The sequence below is a fragment of the Bombina bombina genome, chromosome 11, assembly GCF_027579735.1.
Source record: "Bombina bombina isolate aBomBom1 chromosome 11, aBomBom1.pri, whole genome shotgun sequence".
Classification (NCBI taxonomy): domain Eukaryota; kingdom Metazoa; phylum Chordata; class Amphibia; order Anura; family Bombinatoridae; genus Bombina; species Bombina bombina.
Genome location: NC_069509.1, coordinates 25,465,298 through 25,490,121, shown reverse-complemented (window position 1 = coordinate 25,490,121; position 24,824 = coordinate 25,465,298). Strand labels below are relative to the sequence as shown.

Below are 24,824 nucleotides of genomic sequence, written 5' to 3'. Positions count from 1 at the left end.
TATTGTATGTGTTTTTTTACAGGCAAAAGAGCTGAATTTCTTGGGGCATGCCCCGCAAAGGGCCCTGTTCAGGGCTTGTAAGGTAAAAGAGCTTTGAACTTTTGTAATTTAGAATAGGGTAGGGCATTTTTTTATTTTGGGGGGCTTTGTTATTTTATTAGGGGGCTTAGAGTAGGTGTAATTAGTTTAAAATTGTTGTAATATTTTTCTAATGTTTGTAAATATTTTTTTATTTTTTGTAACTTAGTTCTTTTTTATTTTTGGTACTTTAGTTAGTTTATTTAATTGTATTTATTTGTAGATATTGTATTTAATTCATTTATTGATAGTGTAGTGTTAGGTTTAATTGTAGATAATTGTAGGTAGTTTATTTAATTTATTTATTGATAGTGTAGTGTTAGGTTTAATTGTAACTTAGGTTAGGATTTATTTTACAGGTAATTTTGTAATTATTTTAAGTATTTTAGCTATTAAATAGTTCTTAACTATTTAATAGCTATTGTAACTGGTTAAAATAAATACAAAGTTACCTGTAAAATAAATATAAATCCTAAAATAGCTATAATATAATTATAATTTATATTGTAGCTATATTAGGGTTTATTTTACAGGTAAGTATTTAGCTTTAAATAGGAATAATTTATTTAATAAGAGTTAATTTATTTCGTTAGATTTAAATTATATTTAATTTAGGGCGGTGTTAGGGTTAGACTTAGCTTTAGGGGTTAATACATTTATTTGAATAGCGGTGAGCTCCAGTCGGCAGATTAGGGGTTAATGTTTGAAGGTAGGTGTCGGCGATGTTAGGGAGGGCAGATTAGGGGTTAATAATATTTATTATAGGGTTATTGAGGCGGGAGTGAGGCGGATTAGGGGTTAATAACTTTATTATAGTAGCGGTGCGGTCCGCTCGGCAGATTAGGGGTTAATAAGTGTAGGCAGGTGGAGGCGACGTTGAGGGGGGCAGATTAGGGGTTAATAAATATAATATAGGGGTCGGCGGTGTTAGGGGCAGCAGATTAGGGGTACATAAGTATAAGTAGGTGGCGGTCGGCAGATTAGGGGTTAATTATTGTAGGTAGCTGGCGGCGACGTTGTGGGGGGCAGGTTAGGGGTTAATAAGTGTAAGGTTAGGGGTGTTTAGACTCGGGGTACATGTTAGAGTGTTAGGTGCAGACGTAGGAAGTGTTTCCCCATAGCAAACAATGGGGCTGCGTTAGGAGCTGAACGCGGCTTTTTTGCAGGTGTTTGGTTTTTTTCAGCTCAAACGGCCCCATTGTTTTCTATGGGGGAATCGTGCACGAGCACGTTTTTGAAGCTGGCCGCTTCCGTAAGCAACTCTGGTATTGAGAGTTGCAGTGGCGGTAAATATGCCTGTACGCTCCCTTTTTGGAGCCTAACGCAGCCATTCTGTGAACTCTCAATACCAGAGCTATTTAAAAGGTGCGGCCAGAAAAAAGCCAGCGTTAGCTACGCGGGTCGTTACCGACAAAACTCTAAATCTAGCCGTAATTTAATAACGGCTAGATTTGGAGTTTGGCGGTAGCCGTGAAAACCAGCGTTAGAGGCTCCTAACGCTGGTTTTAGGCTACCGCCGGTATTTGGAGTGAGTCAGGAAAGGGTCTAACGCTCACTTTTCAGCCGCAACTTTTCCATACCGCAGATCCCCTTACGTAAATTGCGTATCCTATCTTTTCAATGGGATCTTTCTAACGCCGGTATTTAGAGTCGTGTCTGAAGTGAGCGTTAGAATTCTAACGACAAAACTCCAGCCGCAGGAAAAAAGTCTGTAGTTAAGAGCTTTCTTGGCTAACGCCGGTTTATAAAGCTCTTAACTACTGTGCTCTAATGTACACTAACACCCATAAACTACCTATGTACCCCTAAACCGAGGTCCCCCCACATCGCCGCCACTCGATTAAATTTTTTTAACCCCTAATCTGCCGACCGCCACCTACGTTATACTTATGTACCACTAATCTGCTGCCCCTAACACCGCCGACCCCTATATTATATTTATTAACCCCTAACCTGCCCCCCACAACGTCGCCGCCAGCTACCTACAATAATTAACCCCTAATCTGCCGACCGCAAAGAGCCGCCACCTACATTATAGCTATGTACCCCTAATCTGCTGCCCCTAACACCGCCGACCCCTATATTATATTTATTAACCCCTAATCTGCCCCCCTCAACGTCGCCTCCACCTGCCTACATTTATTAACCCCTAATCTGCCGACCGGACCGCACCGCTATTATAATAAAGTTATTAACCCCTAATCCGCCTCACTAACCCTATAATAAATAGTATTAACCCCTAATCTGCCCTCCTTAACATCACCAACACCTAACTTCAATTATTAACCCCTAATCTGCCAACCGAATCTCGCCGCTATTCTAATAAATGTATTAACCCCTAAAGCTAAGTCTAACCCTAACACTAACACCCCCCTAAATTAAATATAATTTAAATCTAACAAAATAAATTAACTCTTATTAAATAAATTATTCCTATTTAAAACTAAATACTTACCTGTAAAATAAACCCTAATATAGCTACAATATAAATTATAATTATATTATAGCTATTTTAGGATTTATATTTATTTTACAGGTAACTTTGTATTTATTTTAACAAGGTACAATAGCTATTAAATAGTTAAGAACTATTTAATAGCTACCTAGTTAAAATAATTACAAAATTACCTGTAAAATAAATCCTAACCTAAGTTACAATTAAACCTAACACTACACTATCAATAAATTAATTAAATAAAATACCTACAATTACCTACAATTAAACATAACACTACACTATCAATAAATTAATTAAATACAATATCTACAAATAAATACAATGAAATAAACTAACTAAAGTACAAAAAATAAAAAAGAACTAAGTTACAAAAAATAAAAAAATATTTACAAACATCAGAAAAATATTACAACAATTTTAAACTAATTACACCTACTCTAAGCCCCCTAATAATATAACAAAGACCCCCAAAATAAAAAAATGCCCTACCCTATTCTAAATTACAAAAGTTCAAAGCTCTTTTACCTTACCAGCCCTGAACAGGGCCCTTTGCGGGGCATGCCCCAAAGAATTCAGCTCTTTTGCCTGTAAAAAAACCCACATACAATACCCCCCCCCAACATTACAACCCACCACCCACATACCCCTAATCTAACCCAAACCCCCCTTAAATAAACCAAAAAATAAGCCCCTGAAGATCTTCCTACCTTGTCTTCACCATGCCAGGTATCACCGATCGTTCCAGGCTCCGAAATCTTCATCTAAGCCCAAGCCGGGGCTAGACATCCATCATCCGACGGCTGAAGAAGTCCAGAAGAGGCTCCAAAGTCTTCATCCTATCCGGGAAGAAGAGTAGATCCGGACCGGCAACCATCTTCTTCCAAGCGGCATCTTCTATCTTCATCCGATGAGGACCGGCTCCATCTTGAAGACCTCCACCGCGGACCCATCTTCTTCCGACGACGACTTCCCGGCGAATGATGGATCCTTTAAGGGATGTCATCCAAGATGGCGTCCCTCGAATTCCGATTGGCTGATAGGATTCTATCAGCCAATCGGAATTAAGGTAGGAAAATTCTGATTGGCTGATGGAATCAGCCAATCAGAATCAAGTTCAATCCGATTGGCTGATCCGATCAGCCAATCAGATTGAGCTCGCATTCTATTGGCTGATCGGAACAGCCAATAGAATGCGAGCTCAATCTGATTGGCTGATTGAATCAGCCAATCGGATTGAACTTGATTCTGATTGGCTGATTCCATCAGCCAATCAGAATTTTCCTACCTTAATTCCGATTGGCTGATAGAATCCTATCAGCCAATCGGAATTCGAGGGATGCCATCTTGGATGACGTCCCTTAAAGGAACCGTCATTCGTCAGGAAGTCGTCGTCGGAAGAAGATGGGTCCGCGGTGGAGGTCTTCAAGATGGAGCCGGTCCTCATCGGATGAAGATTGTGGGGGGCAGATTAGGGGTTAATAAATATAATATAGGGGTCGGCGGTGTTAGGGCAGCAGATTAGGGGTACATAGGGATAATGTAAGTAGCGGCGGTTTACGGAGCGGCAGATTAGGGGTTAATAATAATATGCAGGGGTCAGCGATAGCGGGGGCGACAGATTAGGGGTTAATAAGTGTAAGGTTAGGGGTGTTTAGACTCGGGGTACATGTTAGAATGTTAGGTGCAGACGTAGCATAGCAGACAATGGGGCTGCGTTAGGAGCTGAACGCGGCTTTTTTGCAGGTGTTAGGTTTTTTTTCAGCTCAAACAGCCCCATTGTTTCCTATGGGGGAATCGTGCACGAGCACGTTTTTGAAGCTGGCCGCGTCCGTAAGCAACTCTGGTATCGAGAGTTGAAGTTGCGTTAAATATGCTCTACGCTCCTTTTTTGGAGCCTAACGCAGCCATTCTGTGGACTCTCAATACCAGAGTTATTTAAAAGGTGCGGCCAGAAAAAAGCCAGCGTTAGCTACGCGGGTCGTTACCGACAAAACTTTAAATCTAGGCCTAAGTCTCTATCTTATTTAGGGTTTCAAGTAGCGGGAGAAGCCACCTCCCTGAAATGAATTTTTGCAGGTTGGGATGTCTGTAATATGTGTTTACAATCTAGTCATGGTTTTTCTTTAGGAAGAAGATTTTGTGTTTTTGATATTAATATTTCATAGAAGTCAGTAGCCACAACTGTCTAGTTTTATTTCTTTATTGTCTATATAAGTGCTCACTGTTCTGAGCGTGTTTTAATTAAAATATTGTGACCTCAATGTAACAAATGTGTTATTAATATAGAACAGGTTCGTTACAGTGCGGTCACAATATTATAAGTATGACATCTAATTATAGAAGCACTGTCCCACAGGTTAGAAACACCTTTTTAGCCATATCAGTCTCGCCAGCTTTTCAGTGGTGCGAAACTCCATAGTGAGAAAACTAGCGACTGTGCAGTGAAACGTCACTTACATATAAATTATTTGTAGTGTTACTACACAAAAACAGTTGTTTTATTTAACGCACACAGTTATCAGAGATAATTGGCGATGTTGGCAGATTTTGCTGAAGCTGCAATTCCTATTAATTCTTATGGGAGACGCATCACCCCTCGTCTTTTAATATATTGCGAGACTGGAGAGGGGGAACTCAATTTCCCATGGGTCTGACAATGCTTAATCTTCAGGGCCTAGGTATTGTCTTTTTGGTATGTGCACAGAGAAAAGATAAGGAGGCTTTATTATAAAAAAGAGAAGGATTACATAATATAGCCTGTTTTCCCCGCAAGCTAAGCCAATTTAAATGGTTTGTGGTTTCAACAAGCAAAAAATCTATTTCACATACAAAAATCTATTTTCCTTACTAAAGCGTAAATAGGGATCACACAGCTCTAGTTACCTGTTATTTCTTGGGCATGACGAAGTAGCTGCTTAAGTTCCTCAACCTCCTGATCTGCTATTGATTTCTCCACACTGCAAATAACAAGACGCATTTAACCAACAGCCTTTTAAAAGTAAAGTAAAATACTGAGTTGAATGGTATATCATTTATATTAAGACAAACAAAACCTAATGGACTAGAATATCTCAATGGATGACAGCAGGGTACACTTAGGAAATGTCACATTAGAAATTGAGAAGAAAAACACCAAGTAGCAGCAGAAAGCACATGAATATTAAATGTATGACAGCAAATGCAAGAGGCATGATGGGTAAAATGGCAGAGCTGTACCTCTTAGTTGCAGAAGAGGACTATGATATTATTATCAGTATAACTGAAACCTGGTGGGAGGATTCACATGAATGGGCATTTAACTTAGAGGCTTTTACTTTATTTAGGAGGGACTGGTGTATTAAAAGGGGTTAAGACATTTGCATGTATATTAAACCTGACCTTATACCTGCACTAAGGGAAAACATTTATAATGATGCAGGTGGTAATATAGAGATGCTGTTGGTTGAAATAAAGAGTGTGTAAAAAAAAATATTAAAAAATATTACTAGAAAGAATTTTACGAGAGGCGGAACTAGCCAGCAACTGGAACCGCCTCAATGCAATTTTACCTAAGATCGTACACCCAGATCAAGTTGGCTTCGTAAGGGGAAGAGAGGCAAAGGACAACACAATTAGAGTGTTGCAATCCCTGCAGTGCACAAAAGAAAATGGGACTCCTCTAGCGCTTCTGTCATCTGACGCCGAGAGGGCCTTCGACAGGGTCAACTGGCAGTTTATGTGGGGGGCTCTGTCAAAGTTTGGCTTCTCGGAAGCTTTCATTACAAGAATTCAGGCATTGTACTCAAACCCCCAAGCTAGAGTCCGAGTGAACGGAACCCTTTCACAGCCTTTTCATATAACAAACGGAACCCGTCAGGGTTGCCCTCTGTCGCCTTTACTATTTGCAATAACTATCGAAATCCTAGCAATAAAAATCAGAGAAAATAGAGATATACTAGGCTTGCAATATAATCAAGTAAACCAAAAGTGCCTATTATTCGCGGATGATGTGATCTTCACTCTCCAGTCACCTACTACTACCCTTCCTGCCCTGGTAAAAACCCTAGAGGATTATGGGCAGGTCTCTAATTTTTCTATAAATATGGAAAAATCAGGCATAATGCTTTCGATCCTCCCCCAGCAAGATATTGACTTTATAAGGAAACATTTCGTGTTACAGACAAACTTAAATACTTAGGTTTAAATCTTCCCCAGAACAACACAGACCTCTTTCGATGCAATTATATCAGTCTACAAAAAACAATCAAAAACCTTCTGGAGGGATGGCATAGGCAGGGACATCTTTCTTGGTTCGGGCGAGTGAACACTATTAAAATGATGATAATACCCAAATATCTATTTCTCTTCCGGACACTACCGATGGCCCTGCCTATCTCATATCTAAGGTCGCAACAGAAAATGATCAATTCATTCATATGGTCCTACAAAAAGCCTAGAGTTTCCCAGCACACACTATACATGCATAAAGAGGATGGCGGTCTCAGTGTACCAAACCTCTTAAACTACTACAAGGCGGTACACTTATCCAGAGTGATCTCCTGGACTCATTCCCGACAATCAGACCTCTGGGTGCAGGTGGAGAGCTCCCTTACTGGAATAGACCAAATGAGAGATATAGCTTGGTTACCTAAAATTCACAGACCACCACAGGCATACCAGAATGCCTATATCAAGGCCACTCTAGAAATCTGGGATTCGGTCCTAGCCCATGATACTGCAATCTCCACCCCAGTTACGCCTCTCACTCCCTTACTAGGCAACCGGCTATTTTTAGAAAAGGTTTCCTTTACCCATTGGAACTCTGAGAAACATTTACGTAACTTGCCAATATATCTTTTACTGGAATCAGGAAAGTTTAAGGACAGAACTGAGTTAAACGACAAACTAGGAGCACCCTTTCATGGTTGGTTCTCATACCTTCAGATAAGGCATGCGCTTCACAACAACACACACAAAGATCACACATTTAGACCATTGACTGTATTCGAAAAGATATGTATTAATCCCGACTACCAAAGATCACTTCTTTCTTTGACATATAAGCTGTTGAGAGGGTCTTTTCCTGACCGTAGTCCTACTTTCTTAAAGAAATGGGAGGCTGAGGGACTGGAAGAGATCACAAATGAGGACTGGAAAAACAGTTTTAAAGCTACACACTCTGCTTCCACTTCGGTGCTACTAACCGAGCTGAACTATAAAATACTCTCCCGCTGGTATCTGACACCACAGCGTCTTAGATACATTTATCCGACCACTTCCTCAGCATGCTGGAGGCGCTGTGGTGGGACAGGCAGCTTAACTCACATATGGTGGGATTGCCCACTTCTGACGGAATTCTGGTCACATATAGAAAGGTGTATTAATAAAATACTAGGAACAAATATCTCTCTCAATAGTAAACATATTATGCTCAATATCCTTCCACCAATACATTGTATCTACCGCACGAAACTTCTCCAACTGATGCTAACAAGTGCAAAAAGATTAATTCCTCGTCTATGGAAGAGCCAAGACATACCCACTCAAACACAATGGCTAGCTGAGACGGACCATATTGTAACACTAGAAAAACATCACTACACCTATACCGGCAAACACGACTTTATTAATGATTTACTCTTTATTTGGGAACATGGTAAATCATCCCTAGTTTAACATACATTCAGATTAGACATACACTAGTGAGAACTGGATACACTTTCTTATTCTTTCCCTTTTCTACCCTCCCCCATCTTCCCCACATACTATTGCCTTTCTTTATAACCTTTAAAGATAGAACAATACAGATAGCAGATAATAATGTGGTGGCTTAAAAAGTTTGTGAAATAAAGGATCTAGAGAATCTAGATATGTTATTTACTTGAATGCCATATACCGCAGATGTTTTTTTTTTTTCTTTTTTTTTGTTATTTGTATGAACCGTATTTATCTACTTGTTGTATTGTTTTGAAAAAATTGAAAACTAATAAAAATTATTGGAATTTAAAAAACCCCAGGCCCGAATGGATTTCCAGGCTCCTTTTACAAGGATCTCCAACAGATCCTGGTTCCACAGTTGGTTAAACTATTTAACCAAATTATGCAAGGAAATTATATACCCCCAGATATGCTGCTAGCCCATATTTCAGTAGTACCTAAACCAGGCAAAAGTCACCAATATTGTCAAAATTGTAGGCCCATATCACTTATTAACCAAGATATTAAACTTTTCACCAAGATATTAGCAAACCGATTAAACATAGTTATACCAAAATTAGTGCATACAAGTAGGATTCATCAAGCTAAGAGAAGCCCCAGACAATACCCGCAAATCATAGATCTTTTGAATTACACAAATCTATGCCTTCTCTGTTCCTGGCCTTGGATGCAGAGAAGGCATTTGATAGGATTAATTGGAATTATCTTCACATCACCCTAAATAAAGTAGGTATAACTGGCCCATTTCATAAAGCAATTTTGAAACTATACTCAAACCCAGAAGCATTTATAAGGGTTGCAGGATATCAGTCTAAAACCATACAAATTTGAAATGGGACAAAAACAGGGTTGCCCCCTGTCTCCCCTCCTTTTTGCCCTCAGTATAGAGCCAACTTGACAGCTACGACACATAACTTATATGAGGAAAATTACACTACAATGTTTAAACATATTAGAAAATTATTAGATAAATGGTTGAGATTTAGGATATCCCTGTTTGGAAGAATTGTCACAACTAAGATGTCAGTTTTGCCCAAAATACTATACCTTTTTCGATCTTTACCAGTAACAGTACCGATTCATGAATTACTTAAAGTACAGAAAGACGTATTACAATTCATATGGCATGGCAAGAGAGCACGCATAAATAAGCAAGTTATGTCTAGAAATAGGAGAGAGGGAGGTGTAGGGATACCGAACATGACATCATATTATTATGCCGCAAGTATGGCTCAAACGTTGCATTGGAGTAAATCTATGGGAGATAAACAATGGGTCCAGTTAGAATCCGATCTCATTGGTGTTGATCGGATAGATAAAATCTTATGGCCTTCTAAGAAAGAGAGACCACACAGAAAGGACACATTTATGGCTATAGAACATACTATACGACTATGGGACAATCTTACACACAAATTCCCCTTACATAATCGAAAATCCACACTAACTCCTCTAATCATTGTAGGATCACCAATGGAGATAGCCATTGGCACAAAATGGTCAAACAAAGGACTATACAGAATAGCAGAAGTGTTAAGACAAAATAAACCCATATCCTATGAACATTACATAAACAGCAGGGCATCAATGGTTCCACTATTCACAACTACTATCGAGAATAAAGGAGGTGTTGTGGGGTGAGACGGAGGGTCCAGAAACAACGTTTGAGAGAATTTGGCTATCAAAACAGAATTTAAAAAGCATGATATAATACTCAATATTCAATGCCGCTAGCAAAACTGACAAACCAGCTTTTATAATAAAACGGGAAAATGAATTAAACAATAGCTGACCAGTAGACCAATGGGAAGCAAATCTACATAGAAGTATGGCATTCACAGTGAATGCTGCCCTGAAAGAAAATTTGAAGGTGGCTTTCAAATGGTATTTACACCCAACAAGGTTTCACAACACACCAGGTGCAGAAAGAAACTGTTGTTATAGAGGGTGCAGGGAGATAGGCACATATCTTCATATGTGGTGGAGTTGTCCTAAAATTAGGGGAATTTGGGAAGAAACCGCTAAGCTCCTAGGTACACTTCTCTCAAAAGACATAAATCTAAAGCCAGAACAAGTCCTGTTACACTTCCCAAATGAAGAAATTTTTGAACACCATCGTAAATTAGCAGAAATGATCTACACCATAACTAGATAGGGTATTGTTAAAAACTGGAAGTCGAAGCCCCCTTCCTTTGCACATATCTTACGCAAATTAGAATACCACTACCATAGAACGGCACTCTCAGCAAAAATATTAGATAGAGAAAATCAATTCCTTGCAGATTGGGAACCCTACATTATGTTCTATGAGAAAACTAGAGGTGGGAGAGGTGAGAGAAGTCCTTTACCAATTGAATGAGATAGCTTACGATTTGTATCCTTAGAGCAGGATGATATGGGTAATTAGATTGTCTACTCTGTCATTAAATGTCTGGATTAACAGAATTTTTCAAAAACATGCAACATACCATATATAACTGTGCAATGTTATGTTATATTTATTTTATCTATGTTTGTATTTGTTCATTTCTTTTTGTTTTTTCTTGAAAAATAATAAAAATTATTTCAGATTTTTTTTTTTTACTAGAAACATGCTACAAGCCCCCCCATTAGTGACATTGAGGAAACTCAACTACTAAAGCAAATAGGAAATTTGTTATAAAACATAAATGGGACGAAGTGTTCTCTAATAAAAATAGAGAGGATAAATAATGGATAACATTTTAAACTTTTTTGAATCGATATACTAATCAATACATACCACATGGTTATATAAGTAAAATGAAAATAACAAGCCAACGTGGCTAAATTAAAATGTGTAAAGAGAAATTAGGGAAAAAAAGTAGGGAATTTAAATTATTCAAAGAAAATAATACAGACTATGTAACAAAGCATGCAAAAAAAGCAATAAAATTAGCCAAAAATGAAAATGAAAGATTAATTGCAAAGGATGAAAGGGTAAACCCTAAAAGATTTTTTTATGTACATAAATGGCAAAAAAAATCTAAGATGGACAATATTTGTACATTAAAGTATGTGAAGGTTTGCATGAAAAACAGTGACAAGGAGAAGGCTGAGGTACTAAACCAGTTCTTTTCTTCAGCATACACAAGAGAGGAACCAATGGGAGATACTTTGAAACAAACTAGAACATAAAAGCCCATACCATTAACTGGGCTATCTCTAGAGGATATAAGAAAAAACATGGATAATAATAAGTTAAATATAACTCAAGGCCCAGAATGAATACACCCAATGGTTTTACAGGAATTTAGCACTGTTATAGCCAAACTTCTACTCTTAATTTTTCAAGAATCATTATCCTAACACATAGTACATCAGGACTGGCTTAAAGCCGATTTGGTGCCACTATTTAAAAAGGGAAACAAAGCTTATCCGGGAAGCTATGGCCCAATTAGTCTGACATCGATAGTGGGGAAGATACTTGAAGGGATTATAAGGGTTCATGAGCATGGTTTTATGAGAAATAGATCATGTCAAACTAATCTAATTAGACTGTATGAGGAAGTAAGTAAAAATATAGATAAAGTGGAATCAGTTGATTTCATACACTTGGATTTTGCAAAGGCGTTTGATACAGTGCCACATGAGAGATTAATGTACAAAATTAAGGGACTGGGAATAGCTGAAAATGTTATCTCATGGATAAATAACTGTATAAAAGACAAGGAGCAACGAGTAGTAGTAAATGGATCATACTCAGATTGAACAAAAGGTAATCAATGGAGTCCCCCAGGGATCAGTACTGGAACCTGTTCTTTTTAATAAATATATTAATGGTTTAGAGCAATTATTAAATAGCAACATCTCTATTTTTGCAGATAATACAAAGTTGTGAATGGTCATTAGGAAAGAGCAGGATCAACTTGTGTTACAAGGGGATCTACAAAAATTAGAGAAATGGGCAGGTAAATGGAAAATCAGATTTAATATTGGAAAATACAAGGTTCTACATTTTGGAAGTAAAAATAAGCAGGCAACCTATTATTTAAAAGGTATTAGACGTTGCAAAATTGAGAAGGAAAGGGATTTGGGAGTAGTAATAGATGACAAGCTAAAGATGGGCGCACAATTCAGGGCAGCAGATTCTAAGGCTGATAAAATACTAGTATGTATTAAAAAAAACATTTATACAAGGGAGGAAAACATAATTATGTCACTATATAAATCCCTGGTAAGACCTCACCTTGAGTTTGGAGTGCAGTTCTAGGAAGCAATCTCAAAAAAAAAAAAGACATTGCAGATTTAGAAAAGGTTTGGATTAGGGCCACAAAGCTAATAAGGAGAATGGAAAATCTAAACTATGAGGAGAGGCTAGCCAAACTGGCTCTATTTTATTTAGAAAAAAGTTGATTGAGAGGTGACATGATTACTTTATCAAGGACAAATTACAGAGATGTTGAAAGCTCTGTTTAGTCCAAGAAAATTGTTTGTGATGAGATGTCAAAATTTCAGGTTGGATGAAAGGAGATTTAATCTCCAGCAATTTAAATGTTTTTTTTTTTCACTGTAAGAGCAATCAAAATATGGAGCTCATTGTCTTAGGAGGTAGTAAATGCCAATACCTTAGATAAATTTAAGATTGGTTTAGATACACTTCTGGCTACATAAAGAATTCAGGGATTGCTTGTGTTAAATGGGTCACATTTTAATGGATTAATTTAAGTTAAACTGGAACTTTTTTTTTTTTTAAAACAAACTTTATTTATAAAATAAGATCAGTATACATGTTACATATCATAACCATCAATAATACAGTCACCAAAACATATACAGCTCATGGGCCTTTCTTGAAAAAAGAAAAAGAACATTGGCAATCTAAATTAACATCATAGTGAGGTCCATACGTCATATAACTCCTCTAGTTCTAACTTATTACAGAATAAAGTTGTAATCTAACAGATATCAATGCATGGCCCACCCCTCACCACTCCAGTATATTTTACAAAGCAGTAACTGGATCATAGAGTATATCCTATATCAACATATGAGGTGCTATTAAGATATGCTAAGTATTCCTATAAAGCATCTGGGTTGTAAGGTGGAGGTGTAGGGTGGGTAATGTGGTCTGTCAAGGAGTGTAGGTATTCCTCCCAGATAAAGGAAATATCATGAAATTCCCTCAGTTTGCCCATCTTGATGTAATGATATTGTTCTAGTTTTAAGGCCATAGTCACTCTATCTCTCCAAAACTGCAATGTTGGTAATGTATTTTTCTTCCAGTTGTAAGGAATGTATCTCTTGGCCGTGTTTACCGTGATCGTCAAGAGTTGGAGTCTGTACATACAGCGTATCTTAGGGTGGACATTAAACAAGAATGTCCATGGTGTGTGGGTGATGGGGGAACCTAGAGCCTCCCTATTTCTATTCCTATGTCTAGCCAATATTGCTTTACAATGGGGCATGTCCACCATATATGTGTAAATGTGCCTCTGTCCTCGCACCCCCTCCAGCATTAAGTTAAACTAGAACTTTTATTGTAAATATATTAAGATTTATATAGGTTGAACTCAATGGTGTACTGCCTGTTTTCAACCTCATCATCTACTCAGTGTTTACCCCAACATAACCAGTCTATACATTATCTGCATTAAAGGAGGATATGAATAGATTTATCACAACATTATTACCTGTACACAAATATAGGAACTATGAAATCAGTAAATTGTCCGTCCCTTTCGCTTGCTAGTATAGTTTTCATGACACCACTGAATCCTCTTTCCCAGCTTACTTTACAATCCACTGGTAAAAAGTTACCTGTGATAAAAGATAAAATCATAAAAGGTTATATTCCTACCTCGTATTACTGTTGTTTTATATTTATTGTCATTTAATAATAATCTTCTGAAACAGTAACAATGTTTCTTTTATAAACATAACTTGTGTGGATAGGACCTAAACTGTGCACAAGGTTCAGGTAGAATCGTCAGGCAGAGAAAAGGTAAATGTAGTTGATTATGACTATAATAAGATCAGACAAGGTTATAGATCAAAATAAGCAGATTATGAAGCTAATGAGTTACCTTCTTTTAGTATGAAAACTAGACGTGCAAAAAAATTAGTTTGGTATAAATCTTTGGGACCGAATATTTTGAAAAATTTGTTTTCTGGATAATCATCTGCTCCACAATTCTGTATTTGTTCAGTTTAAAACAAAACAAATAAATAGTTATGGCACATTTACATTAGTTTTCGTTAAACCAATGTTATAAAGAGTGGGGGGGGGGGGACTAAAATAATATTACTAGGAACATGCTACAAGCCCCCCAACATTAGTGACCTGGAGGAAACTCAACTACTAATGCAAATAGGTAAGATTGCTAATAACAGTGATGGAGCTTGGTAATTCGGTCCTGAGGTATGTTGCCTGATAATTCATAAGACAAATAAGTACTGTGTAACTGGGATTAAACTGCTCAGGTTTATGAAAAAGGGAAAATTACCACTTGTGAATATCTAATTGAAGCTATTTCATCTAAAATGGTGCATAATATTTTGAAGCAGTTAATGCTTTGAATATTTTTTATATAAATATATTAGGGTGAAAGTATCAAATATGTTTCATCTTGGCTAAATGGCCAGATCTTTAAATACGTATATATACAATGTTAAACTGAAGTCAATTATAATTATCTCCAGTACAGATATCTCTATGTCTTTATGATTATATAAGGTAGATAATAAGTGATCAGTATTTATAATCAGCCTATGGTATTAGAGAGGATGTGAGTATTGCACACAATATTGAGATAGTCTATGTATTATAACATCTTGGCTTGATAGACATGAAAATGATTGCTGTAGAATTTAGCACACTGCTATCAATTCAGTATTATCATGTAAATCATCACCCCACTATGTTGTGCACCATTCAGATTGCATTAGTTTATACCTGTCACGCTCGGTTGAGCAGGTTTAGGGGAATGGAGCATTATTAAGGTGATGGCTGAGCTAATATGTAAGGGTGTGAAGAGATGAGTGGAACTCAGTATACCATAATAGAAACACAGGGCAAAGAAAGTATTTTCTAGAAAAAAACTTTACTGAAAATAATGCAAGGAAACAAGAGGCAAAACAATACAAGGTTATAATCCAACCTGATAATAGACAAACAAAAGTATTTAAAAAAAAAAACACTTTGAGAAGAAATCCTTCAACAAACATAGACTACCCCTGCGGGCACTGTTGGTGAAAGTTCTTCAACAAACACAAACTACCCTACGGGCACTGTTGGTTTTGGATTCAAAGGAAAGCATACACTGAAATCATAGCAAGGAAATTGGGTTTCAGAATCAATGTAAGCATACTCAGGTATCACATCAAGGGTACATGGTTTCAGGATCAGGTGAGCATATTCAAGTATCACATCAAGGGTACTTGGTTTCAGAATCAGGCTGAGCATATGCCAGTATCACAGCAAGGGTACTTGGTTTCAGGATCAAGGTGAGCATACGCCAGTATCGCAGCAAGGATACTTGGTTTCAGGATCAAGCTGAGCATACACCGGTATCGCAGCAAGGGTACTTGGTTTTAGAATCAAGCTGAGAATAAACCGGTATTGCAGCAAAGGTTTTTGGTTTCAGGAGCTAGATACACATACAGTTCTTACAGCAGTGGTGTTTAGTCTCAGCAGCCAAGTAACATACAGTTGGTTTCAGGATCAGGCTGATCATACGCCGGTATTACAGCAAGGGTACTTGGTTTCAGGATCAAGCTGAGTATATGCCGGTATTGCAGCAAGGGTACTTGGTTTCAGGATCAAGCTGAGCATACGCCGATATCGCAGCAAGGGTACTTGGTTTCAGGATCAAGCTGAGCATACGCCAGTATTGCAGCAAGGATACTTGGTTTCAGAATCAAGCTGAGCATACACCAGTATTGCAGCAAAGGTTTTTGGTTTCAGGAGCCAGATACACATACAGTTCTTACGGCAGTGGTGTTTATTCTCAGCAGCCAAGTAAGCATACAGTTCTCACAGTGGAGGTGTTTAGTCTCAGCAGCCAAGTAGGTATACAGGTACTCAAAGAAGACGTGTATAGTCTCACAGCAGACACTTGGCTTAAGGATACACAAGTGTCACAGTAGAGTTGCTTAGACTCAGCAGCCAGATAAACATACGGTTCTTACAGCAATGGTGTTTAGACTCAGCAGCCAATTAAGAATACAGGTATTCACTGAAGAGGAATTACTGTAACTGGCTGAAGACACAGGATACAAGAGAATCGTCAGAATACAAGCCAATGGTCTGTAAACCATGAAAGCAGTCCAATCTTTCATAAAGCATAAGGAGAATCCAGAAGAATGGTCAATCAGCAAGCCAAGTGTAGAAGTCAGGAATCCACCAACAAGACAGGAATTAAGGAAGCAGAACAGAGGCACAAACAAAGGAAATCAATCACAATGTCAAGGCAGGAAGTGAATAGTGAAGCAGCCTTTTATAGCAGAGCTGATTACAAACTACCTGCCGCTGACAAGCAGGTGGCGCCAGAGAGAAATCCACAGAAGGCAACAAGCCTCCAAAAGGCTGTAAACCTAAACAAATACCTCTGGTGGTGCAGGAAAAAAGAAACAGGCTGAGAACCAGGAGTCCCAGGTTCAAATCCAGGCACGGCCGTGGCAATACCCCACTGTGTTGTACACAATTTAGATTGCGTCAGTTTGTACCGCCGTTAACACACTATACCTATGAAACAATGTGGATCGGCTTAAAAAATATTAACACGATTGCTAATGTTAGCAAATTTTAATGCCTAGATAACCTTATAACCATGTATTTAAAATAGAACACATCAAAAATACATTACGAAGTACAGTTACACTCATAATAACATTATCTAATAAAAATTATTAGATTGCACTATAATATATAAATAAGGCTCCATTGACTTCTTGGAGAATATTTCAATTTTGGCAATTTGCGAGCATCTAGTTAACTCACTTGCAAAAAACTTTTTACTTTCAACTTGTAATACGCACTATCCGATGCACGCAATATGCTTAATTCTTGCTAAATTAACAAATGAGGGGGAGCATTAAATGACGCTCCATTTATAATCTAAACCCTAAGAACAAAAGTGAAGCTTATTGACTGACACAGGAATCTATCACCTTAAACAGACATTGCTGGATCGGTATTGAATAGTGTAAAAATCACATGCTCTACCTGAATAATAAAATAAAGAAAATTGTGTTTCATGTCCCTTTAGTCTCATTACAGAACCTATCTTCTGCTGAAGAGTCCTAATGAGAACAAAACAGCCGTCCAGAAGTGGTTGTGTTTTTAATGCATTACCCAAATAGGAGGTTGCTGGTTTTTATTACAGTATCAGAAGCAAAAAAGCCTGAGATGTTGCATATCTAATTTAAATAGCTTACCCAGAATCCTCTGGTGCATTGGTGACAGTGTATATGGGGTATTTATGAGTAATGGCAAGTGGGGATACTTATCTAGATGTTCTAATTGCCTGTGCAATAATTTTATGAAATGGAGGATTTTCATCTCATGTTTTAATCTCCACCAAAAAGTAAATGAATATTGCTTCTAAAACTACAAAATCACAGAACATTAACCAGTTAAGCCACCTAGGTTCTATATCACAGGGAATTTTGCAATGCAAACAGTGACAGTGAGGTTGGAAGGGGAGGGTTGTCTATTTAACACAACATTTACTACTCAAGTGCTAAGCTAAACTCAGATTTTATAATGTAAATAAAGTACTTGAGCAGTAAATTGAGCGTTAAAGGACCAGTTCACTAGTAACCTAGCAGCAGCAACACAGTACTAAAACTTTAAATAGAGTAATACCCAAAAAAATAGTACTTGTAAAAGTTATTATTTTAATGATGCTGTCCTCAACAATCTTGTAACGCCCAGATAAAAGCGCTGACACCAGCTCTATGTTAGCCCACTCCCTGACCAATTGTAATCGCGCAATTAATGTATGCAGCAGTACCTTTTCAATACTAAATATATAGTATGCAGTATTAAATAATATTATTGTGTACTGTATATAATACATTATAAACCAAGGCACAAAAGCACTATGCACTTGATTATGTACTCGCCTCCTCAGTTGTAGTGAGCCCGCTCCTGCCGCTAACTGGTCACAGTGCACAAAGCTTTCATGCAGTGAGCACAGGGGGCAGCCGTGTCTATGCTGTGACCAAATCGCTATATTACAAGCTAAGGGGCCTATCTATTAAGCTGTCGACTGCAAATATGCCGGAATACTGCAGCGTAATTGTTGCAAGCTTGATCTGACCTAGTTATCACAATCTACAGATCGGCAAATGTTGAAATTTGTGACGTAACATACGATCCACCGGTCTCAATCCGACGCAGATCGATGCTTACGTCATTACAGATGTTCCAAATATACATTCGGCTCTATTTTACACTTTTTCCAAGTTATCAAACTTTTAACAGGTACGCTCGTGGCTATACTGGCCCAGCGTACTTGTTTTTTTAATACGCCACCCTGGAGGCTGCGGATGCCATAGAAATGCACCGAAAGTCTGAAAGCACCGAAAGCTTATGTTCGATGCTGCTAGATATCCCATTGATTTCTATGGTTGAAAACAAGTTACATTTACACCTAACACCCTAACATAAACCCTGAGTCTAAACACCCCTAATCTCCTGCCCCGACATCGCCGCAACCTAAATAAAGTTATTAACCCCTATCCCGCCACTCCCCGACCCCGCCGCAACCTAAATAAACATATTAACCCCTAAACCTCTGGCCTCCCACATCACTACCACTAACTAAACCTTTTAACCACTAAACCGTCAGCCCCCCACATCGTCAAAAAACTAAATTAAGCTATTAACCCCTAAACCTAACAACCCGCTAACTTTAAATTAAAATTACAACATCCCTATCTTCAAATAAATTTAAACTTACCTGTAAAATTAAAAGAAACTATATTAAACTATTAATTAACCTACCCTAACTATTATCCTACAATTAAATTAAACTACCAATTAATTAAAATAAATTACATATTAAAAAACCTAACCCTACTCAAATTAATTAAATATACTATTAAACATTATTAAAAGTACTAAATTACAGTAAAAACAAACACTAAGTTACAAAAAAAAACACTAATTTACGAAAAATCAAAAATAAAAAAGAATTACACCTAATCTAATAGCCCTATCAACATAAAAAGCCCCCCCCCCCAATAAAAAGAAAAAAACCCTATCCTACTATAAACTACCAATGGCCCTTAAAAGGGCCTTTTGTGGGGCATTGCCCCAAAGAAATCAGCTCTTTTACCTGTAAAAAAAAATACAAACATCCCCAACAGTAAAACCCACCACCCAACCAGCCAACCCCCCCAAATAAAAACCCTATCTAAAATAACCTAACCTCCCCATTGCCCTGAAAAGGGCATTTGTATGGGCATTGCCCTTAAAAGGGCATTTAGCTCTTTTACATGCCCAGACCCTAATCTAAAAATAAAACCCACCCAAAAAAACCTTAAATAAACCTAACACTAACCCCTGACGATCCACTTACAGTTATTGAAGTCCCGCTTGAAGGATCCATCCAGTCGGCAAGAAGTCTTCATCCAGGCGGCCTCTTTGATCTTCATCCAGCCGGCGAAGTCCCCATCCAGGCGGCAACAAGTCTTCATCCAGACGGCATCTTCTATTTTTCATCCATCCGGCGTGAAGCAGGTCCATCCTGAAGACATCTGGCACGGAGCATCCTCTTCATACGGTCGCTGCTGTAAACTGGAACTTCAATGCAAGTGACGCCGTTCAAGATGGTGTCCCTTGCATTTCTATTGGCTTGAAGATTTCAATCAGCCAATAGGATTAGAGCTGCTAAAATCCTATTGGCTGTTCCAAACAGCCAATAGGATTTGAGCAGCTCTCATTCTATTGGCTGTTCCAATCAGGAGGCTATCTGGTTTAGATAATTTGCAGTTCCTGTAACCGATGTCCTACTATGTTTTTTACTAACGTTACCGGTTAAAGGGACAGTACATTTAAAAAAAAAATGTTTTTGTTGTTTACATAGATCTTTTGCAAAGATGGACTTAGAGTCTATGCCTGAAATAGATTGCAAAATTTGTTTGAGTGCCCATGTTGAACCTCCTTTGCCTTTTTATGGTTCTTGTATTGAAAGAACCTTGATGTATAAAGACAGATTTTTTTTGTTACTGAGCCACCATTCTCTAAGGTGGATTCTGTTCAGGCAATGCCACAGTGTCCTCCTCAAGTACCCCAAGTATCATTACCGTCTCAAGCAGTGCCCTGCGGTTCCTCGCAGACTCTTGATGGAGTCTTTTTGAAGTCAGAAATTGCTGCCCAGATGTCCTCAGCGGTATCTGAGGCGCTAGCTGCCATTCCCTTGCCGCAGGGGAAACATAAGAGGAAGTCTAGAGAATCAGATAGTAGGTATCAGATCCTGTACAGGCTAACCAATTTGCTCTTTCCCATAAGTCAGAAGAGGAGGAAACTTTGGTAGCCTCTGAGGGTGAATACTCAGATTCGGATAGTGTAATTCCTTCTTCTGATGCTGAAGTGGTTTCCTTCAGATTTAAGCTTGAACACCTCTGTGTTTTGTTAAAGGAGGTTTTAGCTACATTGGATGACTCCGATGCACCTATCATTGTCAACCCTAAAAAATCTAGTAAATTAAATAGATACTTTGATATCCCCTCACCTGGGGAGGTGTTTCCAGTGCCAGACTGTGCCATGAAGATTATTACCCGGGAATGGAAGAGACCAGGAATACCTTTTTCCCCCTCCCCTGTCTTTAGGAAAATGTTCCTGGTGGCAGACTCCATAAAGGAGTCATGGCAAACGGTTCGAAAGGTGGAAGGGGTGATCTCCACTTTGGCCAAGAGAACTACTATTCCAATTGAAGATAGTTGCTCATTCAGAGATCCTATGGATAAAAAGCTGGAGGGCTTTTTAAAGAAAATGTATACTCATCAAGGGTTACAATGGCAACCGGCGGTGTGCATTGCTACAGTAACCAGTGCGGCAGCCTATTGGTTTGACGCCTTGTCTAAATCCCTTCAAGCGGAAACTCCTTTGGAGGAGATTCAGGATAGGATAAAGGCTCTAAAGTTAGCTAATTCCTTTATAACTGATGCTTCTTTACAAGTCATTAAGTTGGGGGCCAAAATATCTGGCTTTGCAATCTTAGCATGTAGAGCGCTATGGCTTAAAGGGACACTTAACCCAAATTTTTTCTTTCATGATTCAGATAGAGCATGCAATTTTAAGCCACTTTCTAATTTATTCCTAGTATCAATTTTTCTTCGTTTATTTGAAATGCAAGAAAGTAAGTTTAGATGCCGGCCCATTTTTGGTGATCAACCTGGGTTGTTCTTGCTGATTGGTGGATAAACTCATCCACCAATAAAAAAGTGCTGTCCAGAGTTCTGAATAAAAAAAAAGCTTAGATGTCTTCTTTTTAAAATAAAGATAGCAAGAGAACGAAGAAAAATTGATAATAGGAATAAATTAGAAAGTGGCTTAAAATTGCATGCTCTATCTGAATCATGAAAGAAAAAATTTGGGTTAAGTGTCCCTTTAAGCCATAGCGCTCTACGTGCTAAGATTGCAAAGCCAGATATTTTGGCCCCCAACTTAATGACTTGTAAAGAAGCATCAGTTATAAAGGAATTAGCTAACTTTAGAGCCTTTATCCTATCCTGAATCTCCTCCAAAGGAGTTTCCGCTTGAAGGGATTTAGACTCCCAAGAGGGAAAGGTCCTGTACACATTTCAAGAACGCCTCTGTTTATCTGGTTTACAGATAATCTTGAGAGGTGGAACCTGCCCCTGGGAGGAAAAGTTTTGAACTCTAACTTGTACCCCTGGGAGACTATGTCCACTGCCCACGGGTCTGGTACATTTCGTTCCCAAGCTTGCACGAACAGAGAGAGTGTGTCCCCCACTTGATCCGATTCTGGATCAGGGGCAAACCCTTCATGCTGATTTGGATTCAGCTGCAGGTTTCTTGGATTGCTTCCCCTTGTTCCAAGACTGACCAGGCTTCCAAGAGGGCTTGGATTGTTGCTGTATGGTAGAGGCCGGGGAAGACTTACCTCTTAAGTTGCGAAAGGAACAAAAATGAGTCTGACATCCCTTCATTTTGTTCTTCTTGTCTTGAGGCAGAAAGGATCCTTTACCACCCGTGATATCGGAAATAATTTTTGCCAAAGCCAGACCGAACAAAGTCTTTCCCTTGTAAGGGATTGCCAAAAGCTTAGATTTAGAAGAAACATCAGCAGACCAAGATTTAAAGGGACACTGTACCCAAATTTTTTCTTTTGTGATTCAGATAGAGCATTGGTGATTCTAATAGCTCCTGCATGGCATCGAAGGATCTGGTATGCAGATCTAGTAGAAATGTAATCTCTGTCTCCGTAGAGACTACCTCTGAGGAAGGACCTTCTGCTTCAAGGCCCCTTCCTTCATCCAAATCTCGCATCTCTGAAGCTGACTGCTTGGAGATTGATTGCTTGATGTTAGCTAAACATGGGTTTTCAGAATTGGTCATTGAGACCATGATTCAGGCTTGTAAGCCTGTCACCAGAAAGATTTACCATAACATATGGCGTAAATATCTTTATTTGTGTTAGTCTAAAGGATATTCTTGGAGTAAGGTCAGGATCCCTAGGATCTTATCTTTTCTCCAGGAAGGCCTTGAGAAGGAGTTATCTGTCAGTACCCTCAAGGGTGAAATTTCCGCTTTATCCATTCTGTTGCACAAGCGTCTGGCAGACGTGCCAGATGTTCAATCCTTTTGCCAGGCCCTGGTCAGAAACAGGCCTGTATTTAAATCAGTTGCTCCTCCTTGGAGCCTTAACCTTGTTATACAACAGGCTCTGTTTGAGCCTATGCATTACATAGATATTAAGTTATTATCTTGGAAGGTTGTGTTTCTTACTTCTATTTCTTCTGCTTGGAGGGTTTCTGAACTCTCAGCATTGCAGTGTGATTCTCCTTATCTTATATTTCATGTGGATAAGGCAGTTCTACGTACCAAGTTTGGTTTTCTTACTAAAGTTGTTTCGCACAGAAATATTAATCAGGAAATTGTGGTTCCTTCTCTCTGTCCTAATCCTTCTTCTCATAAAGAACGTTTGTTGCACAACTTAGACGTTGTGCGGGCTCATAAATTCTATCTGCAGGCTACGAAGGACTTTCATCAGTTTTCTGCATTGTTTGTTTGCTTTTCTGGGAAACGTACGGGCCAGAAAGCTACTGCTACTTCTCTTTCTCTATGGTTCAGAAGTGTTATTCGTATGGCTTATGAGACTGCTGGACAGCAGCCTCCTGAGAGAATTACAGCTCACTCCACTAGATCGGTGTCTTCTTCTTGGGCCTTCAAGAATGAGGCCTCTGTAGAACAGATTTGTAAGGCTGCAACTTGGCCTTTTTGCACACTTTTCTAAATTCTATAAATTTGATACTTTTGCCTCGGCTGAGGCTTCCTTTGGGAGAAAGGTTCTGCAAGCAGTGGTGCCTTCTGTTTAGGTTACCTGTCTTGCCCTCCCTAATCATCTGTGTCCTCTAGCTTGGGTATTGATTACCAACAGTAAATGATGATTCTGTGGACTCAGCGTGTCTTAAGAAAGAAAACAAAATGCATGCTTACCTGATAAATGTATTTCTTTCTTGGCACGGTGAGTCCATGGCCCTCCCTGTTTTTTGAGACAGTTTTTTTATATAAACCTCAGGCACCTCTGCACCTTGTGCTATTTCCTTTCTCTCCTTTTCCTTCAGTCGAATGGCTGGGGGTTGTGGGAAGGGAAGTGATACTTAACAGCTTTGCTGTGGTGCTCTTTGCCTCCTCCTGCTGGCCAGGAGTGATACTCCCAATAGTAATTGATGATTCCGTGGACTCACCTTGTCAAGAAAGAAAGACATTTATCAGGTAAGCATAAAAAAAATGTACATTTTTTTTTTTTACATAATATTTTGCAGTTTTGTATTCCCCCATAGCCCCCAACCTCCCTGATCCCCCCCAACAGCTCTCTAACCCTCCCTACTCTACCTAATTGTCACCAACTTGGGTACTGGCAGCTGTCTGCCAGTACCCACTTTGAAATAAAATTGGGCTATTTATTTTTTTTTACACCATCCTTTTTAATCCCTATCATTTAAGTTGGCTCCCTCCATAACCCCCCTCCCTCCGAGATCCCTTCCCCAACCTTTATTTCTTCTTTATTCCCCCCTCCCTCTCCCACCTTCCCTTATACTTGATCACTTGTTGTTATACTAGATCCCCGGCATTAGCGGAACAGCTCCAGCGATGGGCCACCCACCCACCTCCCTTCTATGGCGCCCACCCACCAACGATCGGCACCACCGCTGTTCAATGCAGAGAGGGCCACCGAGTGGCCATCGGTAACTCTGCAAATCTATTTCTGCAGTGCCCCACTACTGCTGAACACTGACGCACAGAGATCAATGGTCAGTGTTCACAAACAAATTTGATAACAGAAGTAAATTTCTAAAGCTGTTTAAAATTGCTGTACTTTCTGAATCACAAAAGAAAATTCTGGGTTCAGTGTCCCTTTGCTAAGCTGATTTT

At 38.8% G+C, this 24,824-nt stretch overlaps 1 protein-coding gene across 1 annotated transcript in view; it reads right to left on the bottom strand.

Annotated features, from left to right (window-relative positions):
- LOC128641576 (uncharacterized) overlaps positions 1 to 24,824 on the bottom strand; it is a 46,432-nt gene that overhangs the window by 10,031 nt on the left and 11,577 nt on the right. The window contains exons 2-3 of the mRNA XM_053694115.1: positions 13,885 to 14,011; positions 5,420 to 5,493 (exon numbers count right to left, since the gene is read on the bottom strand). Coding sequence (XP_053550090.1) covers positions 5,420 to 5,493; positions 13,885 to 14,011 — 201 coding nt within the window. The remainder of the gene's footprint in view (positions 1 to 5,419; positions 5,494 to 13,884; positions 14,012 to 24,824) is intronic.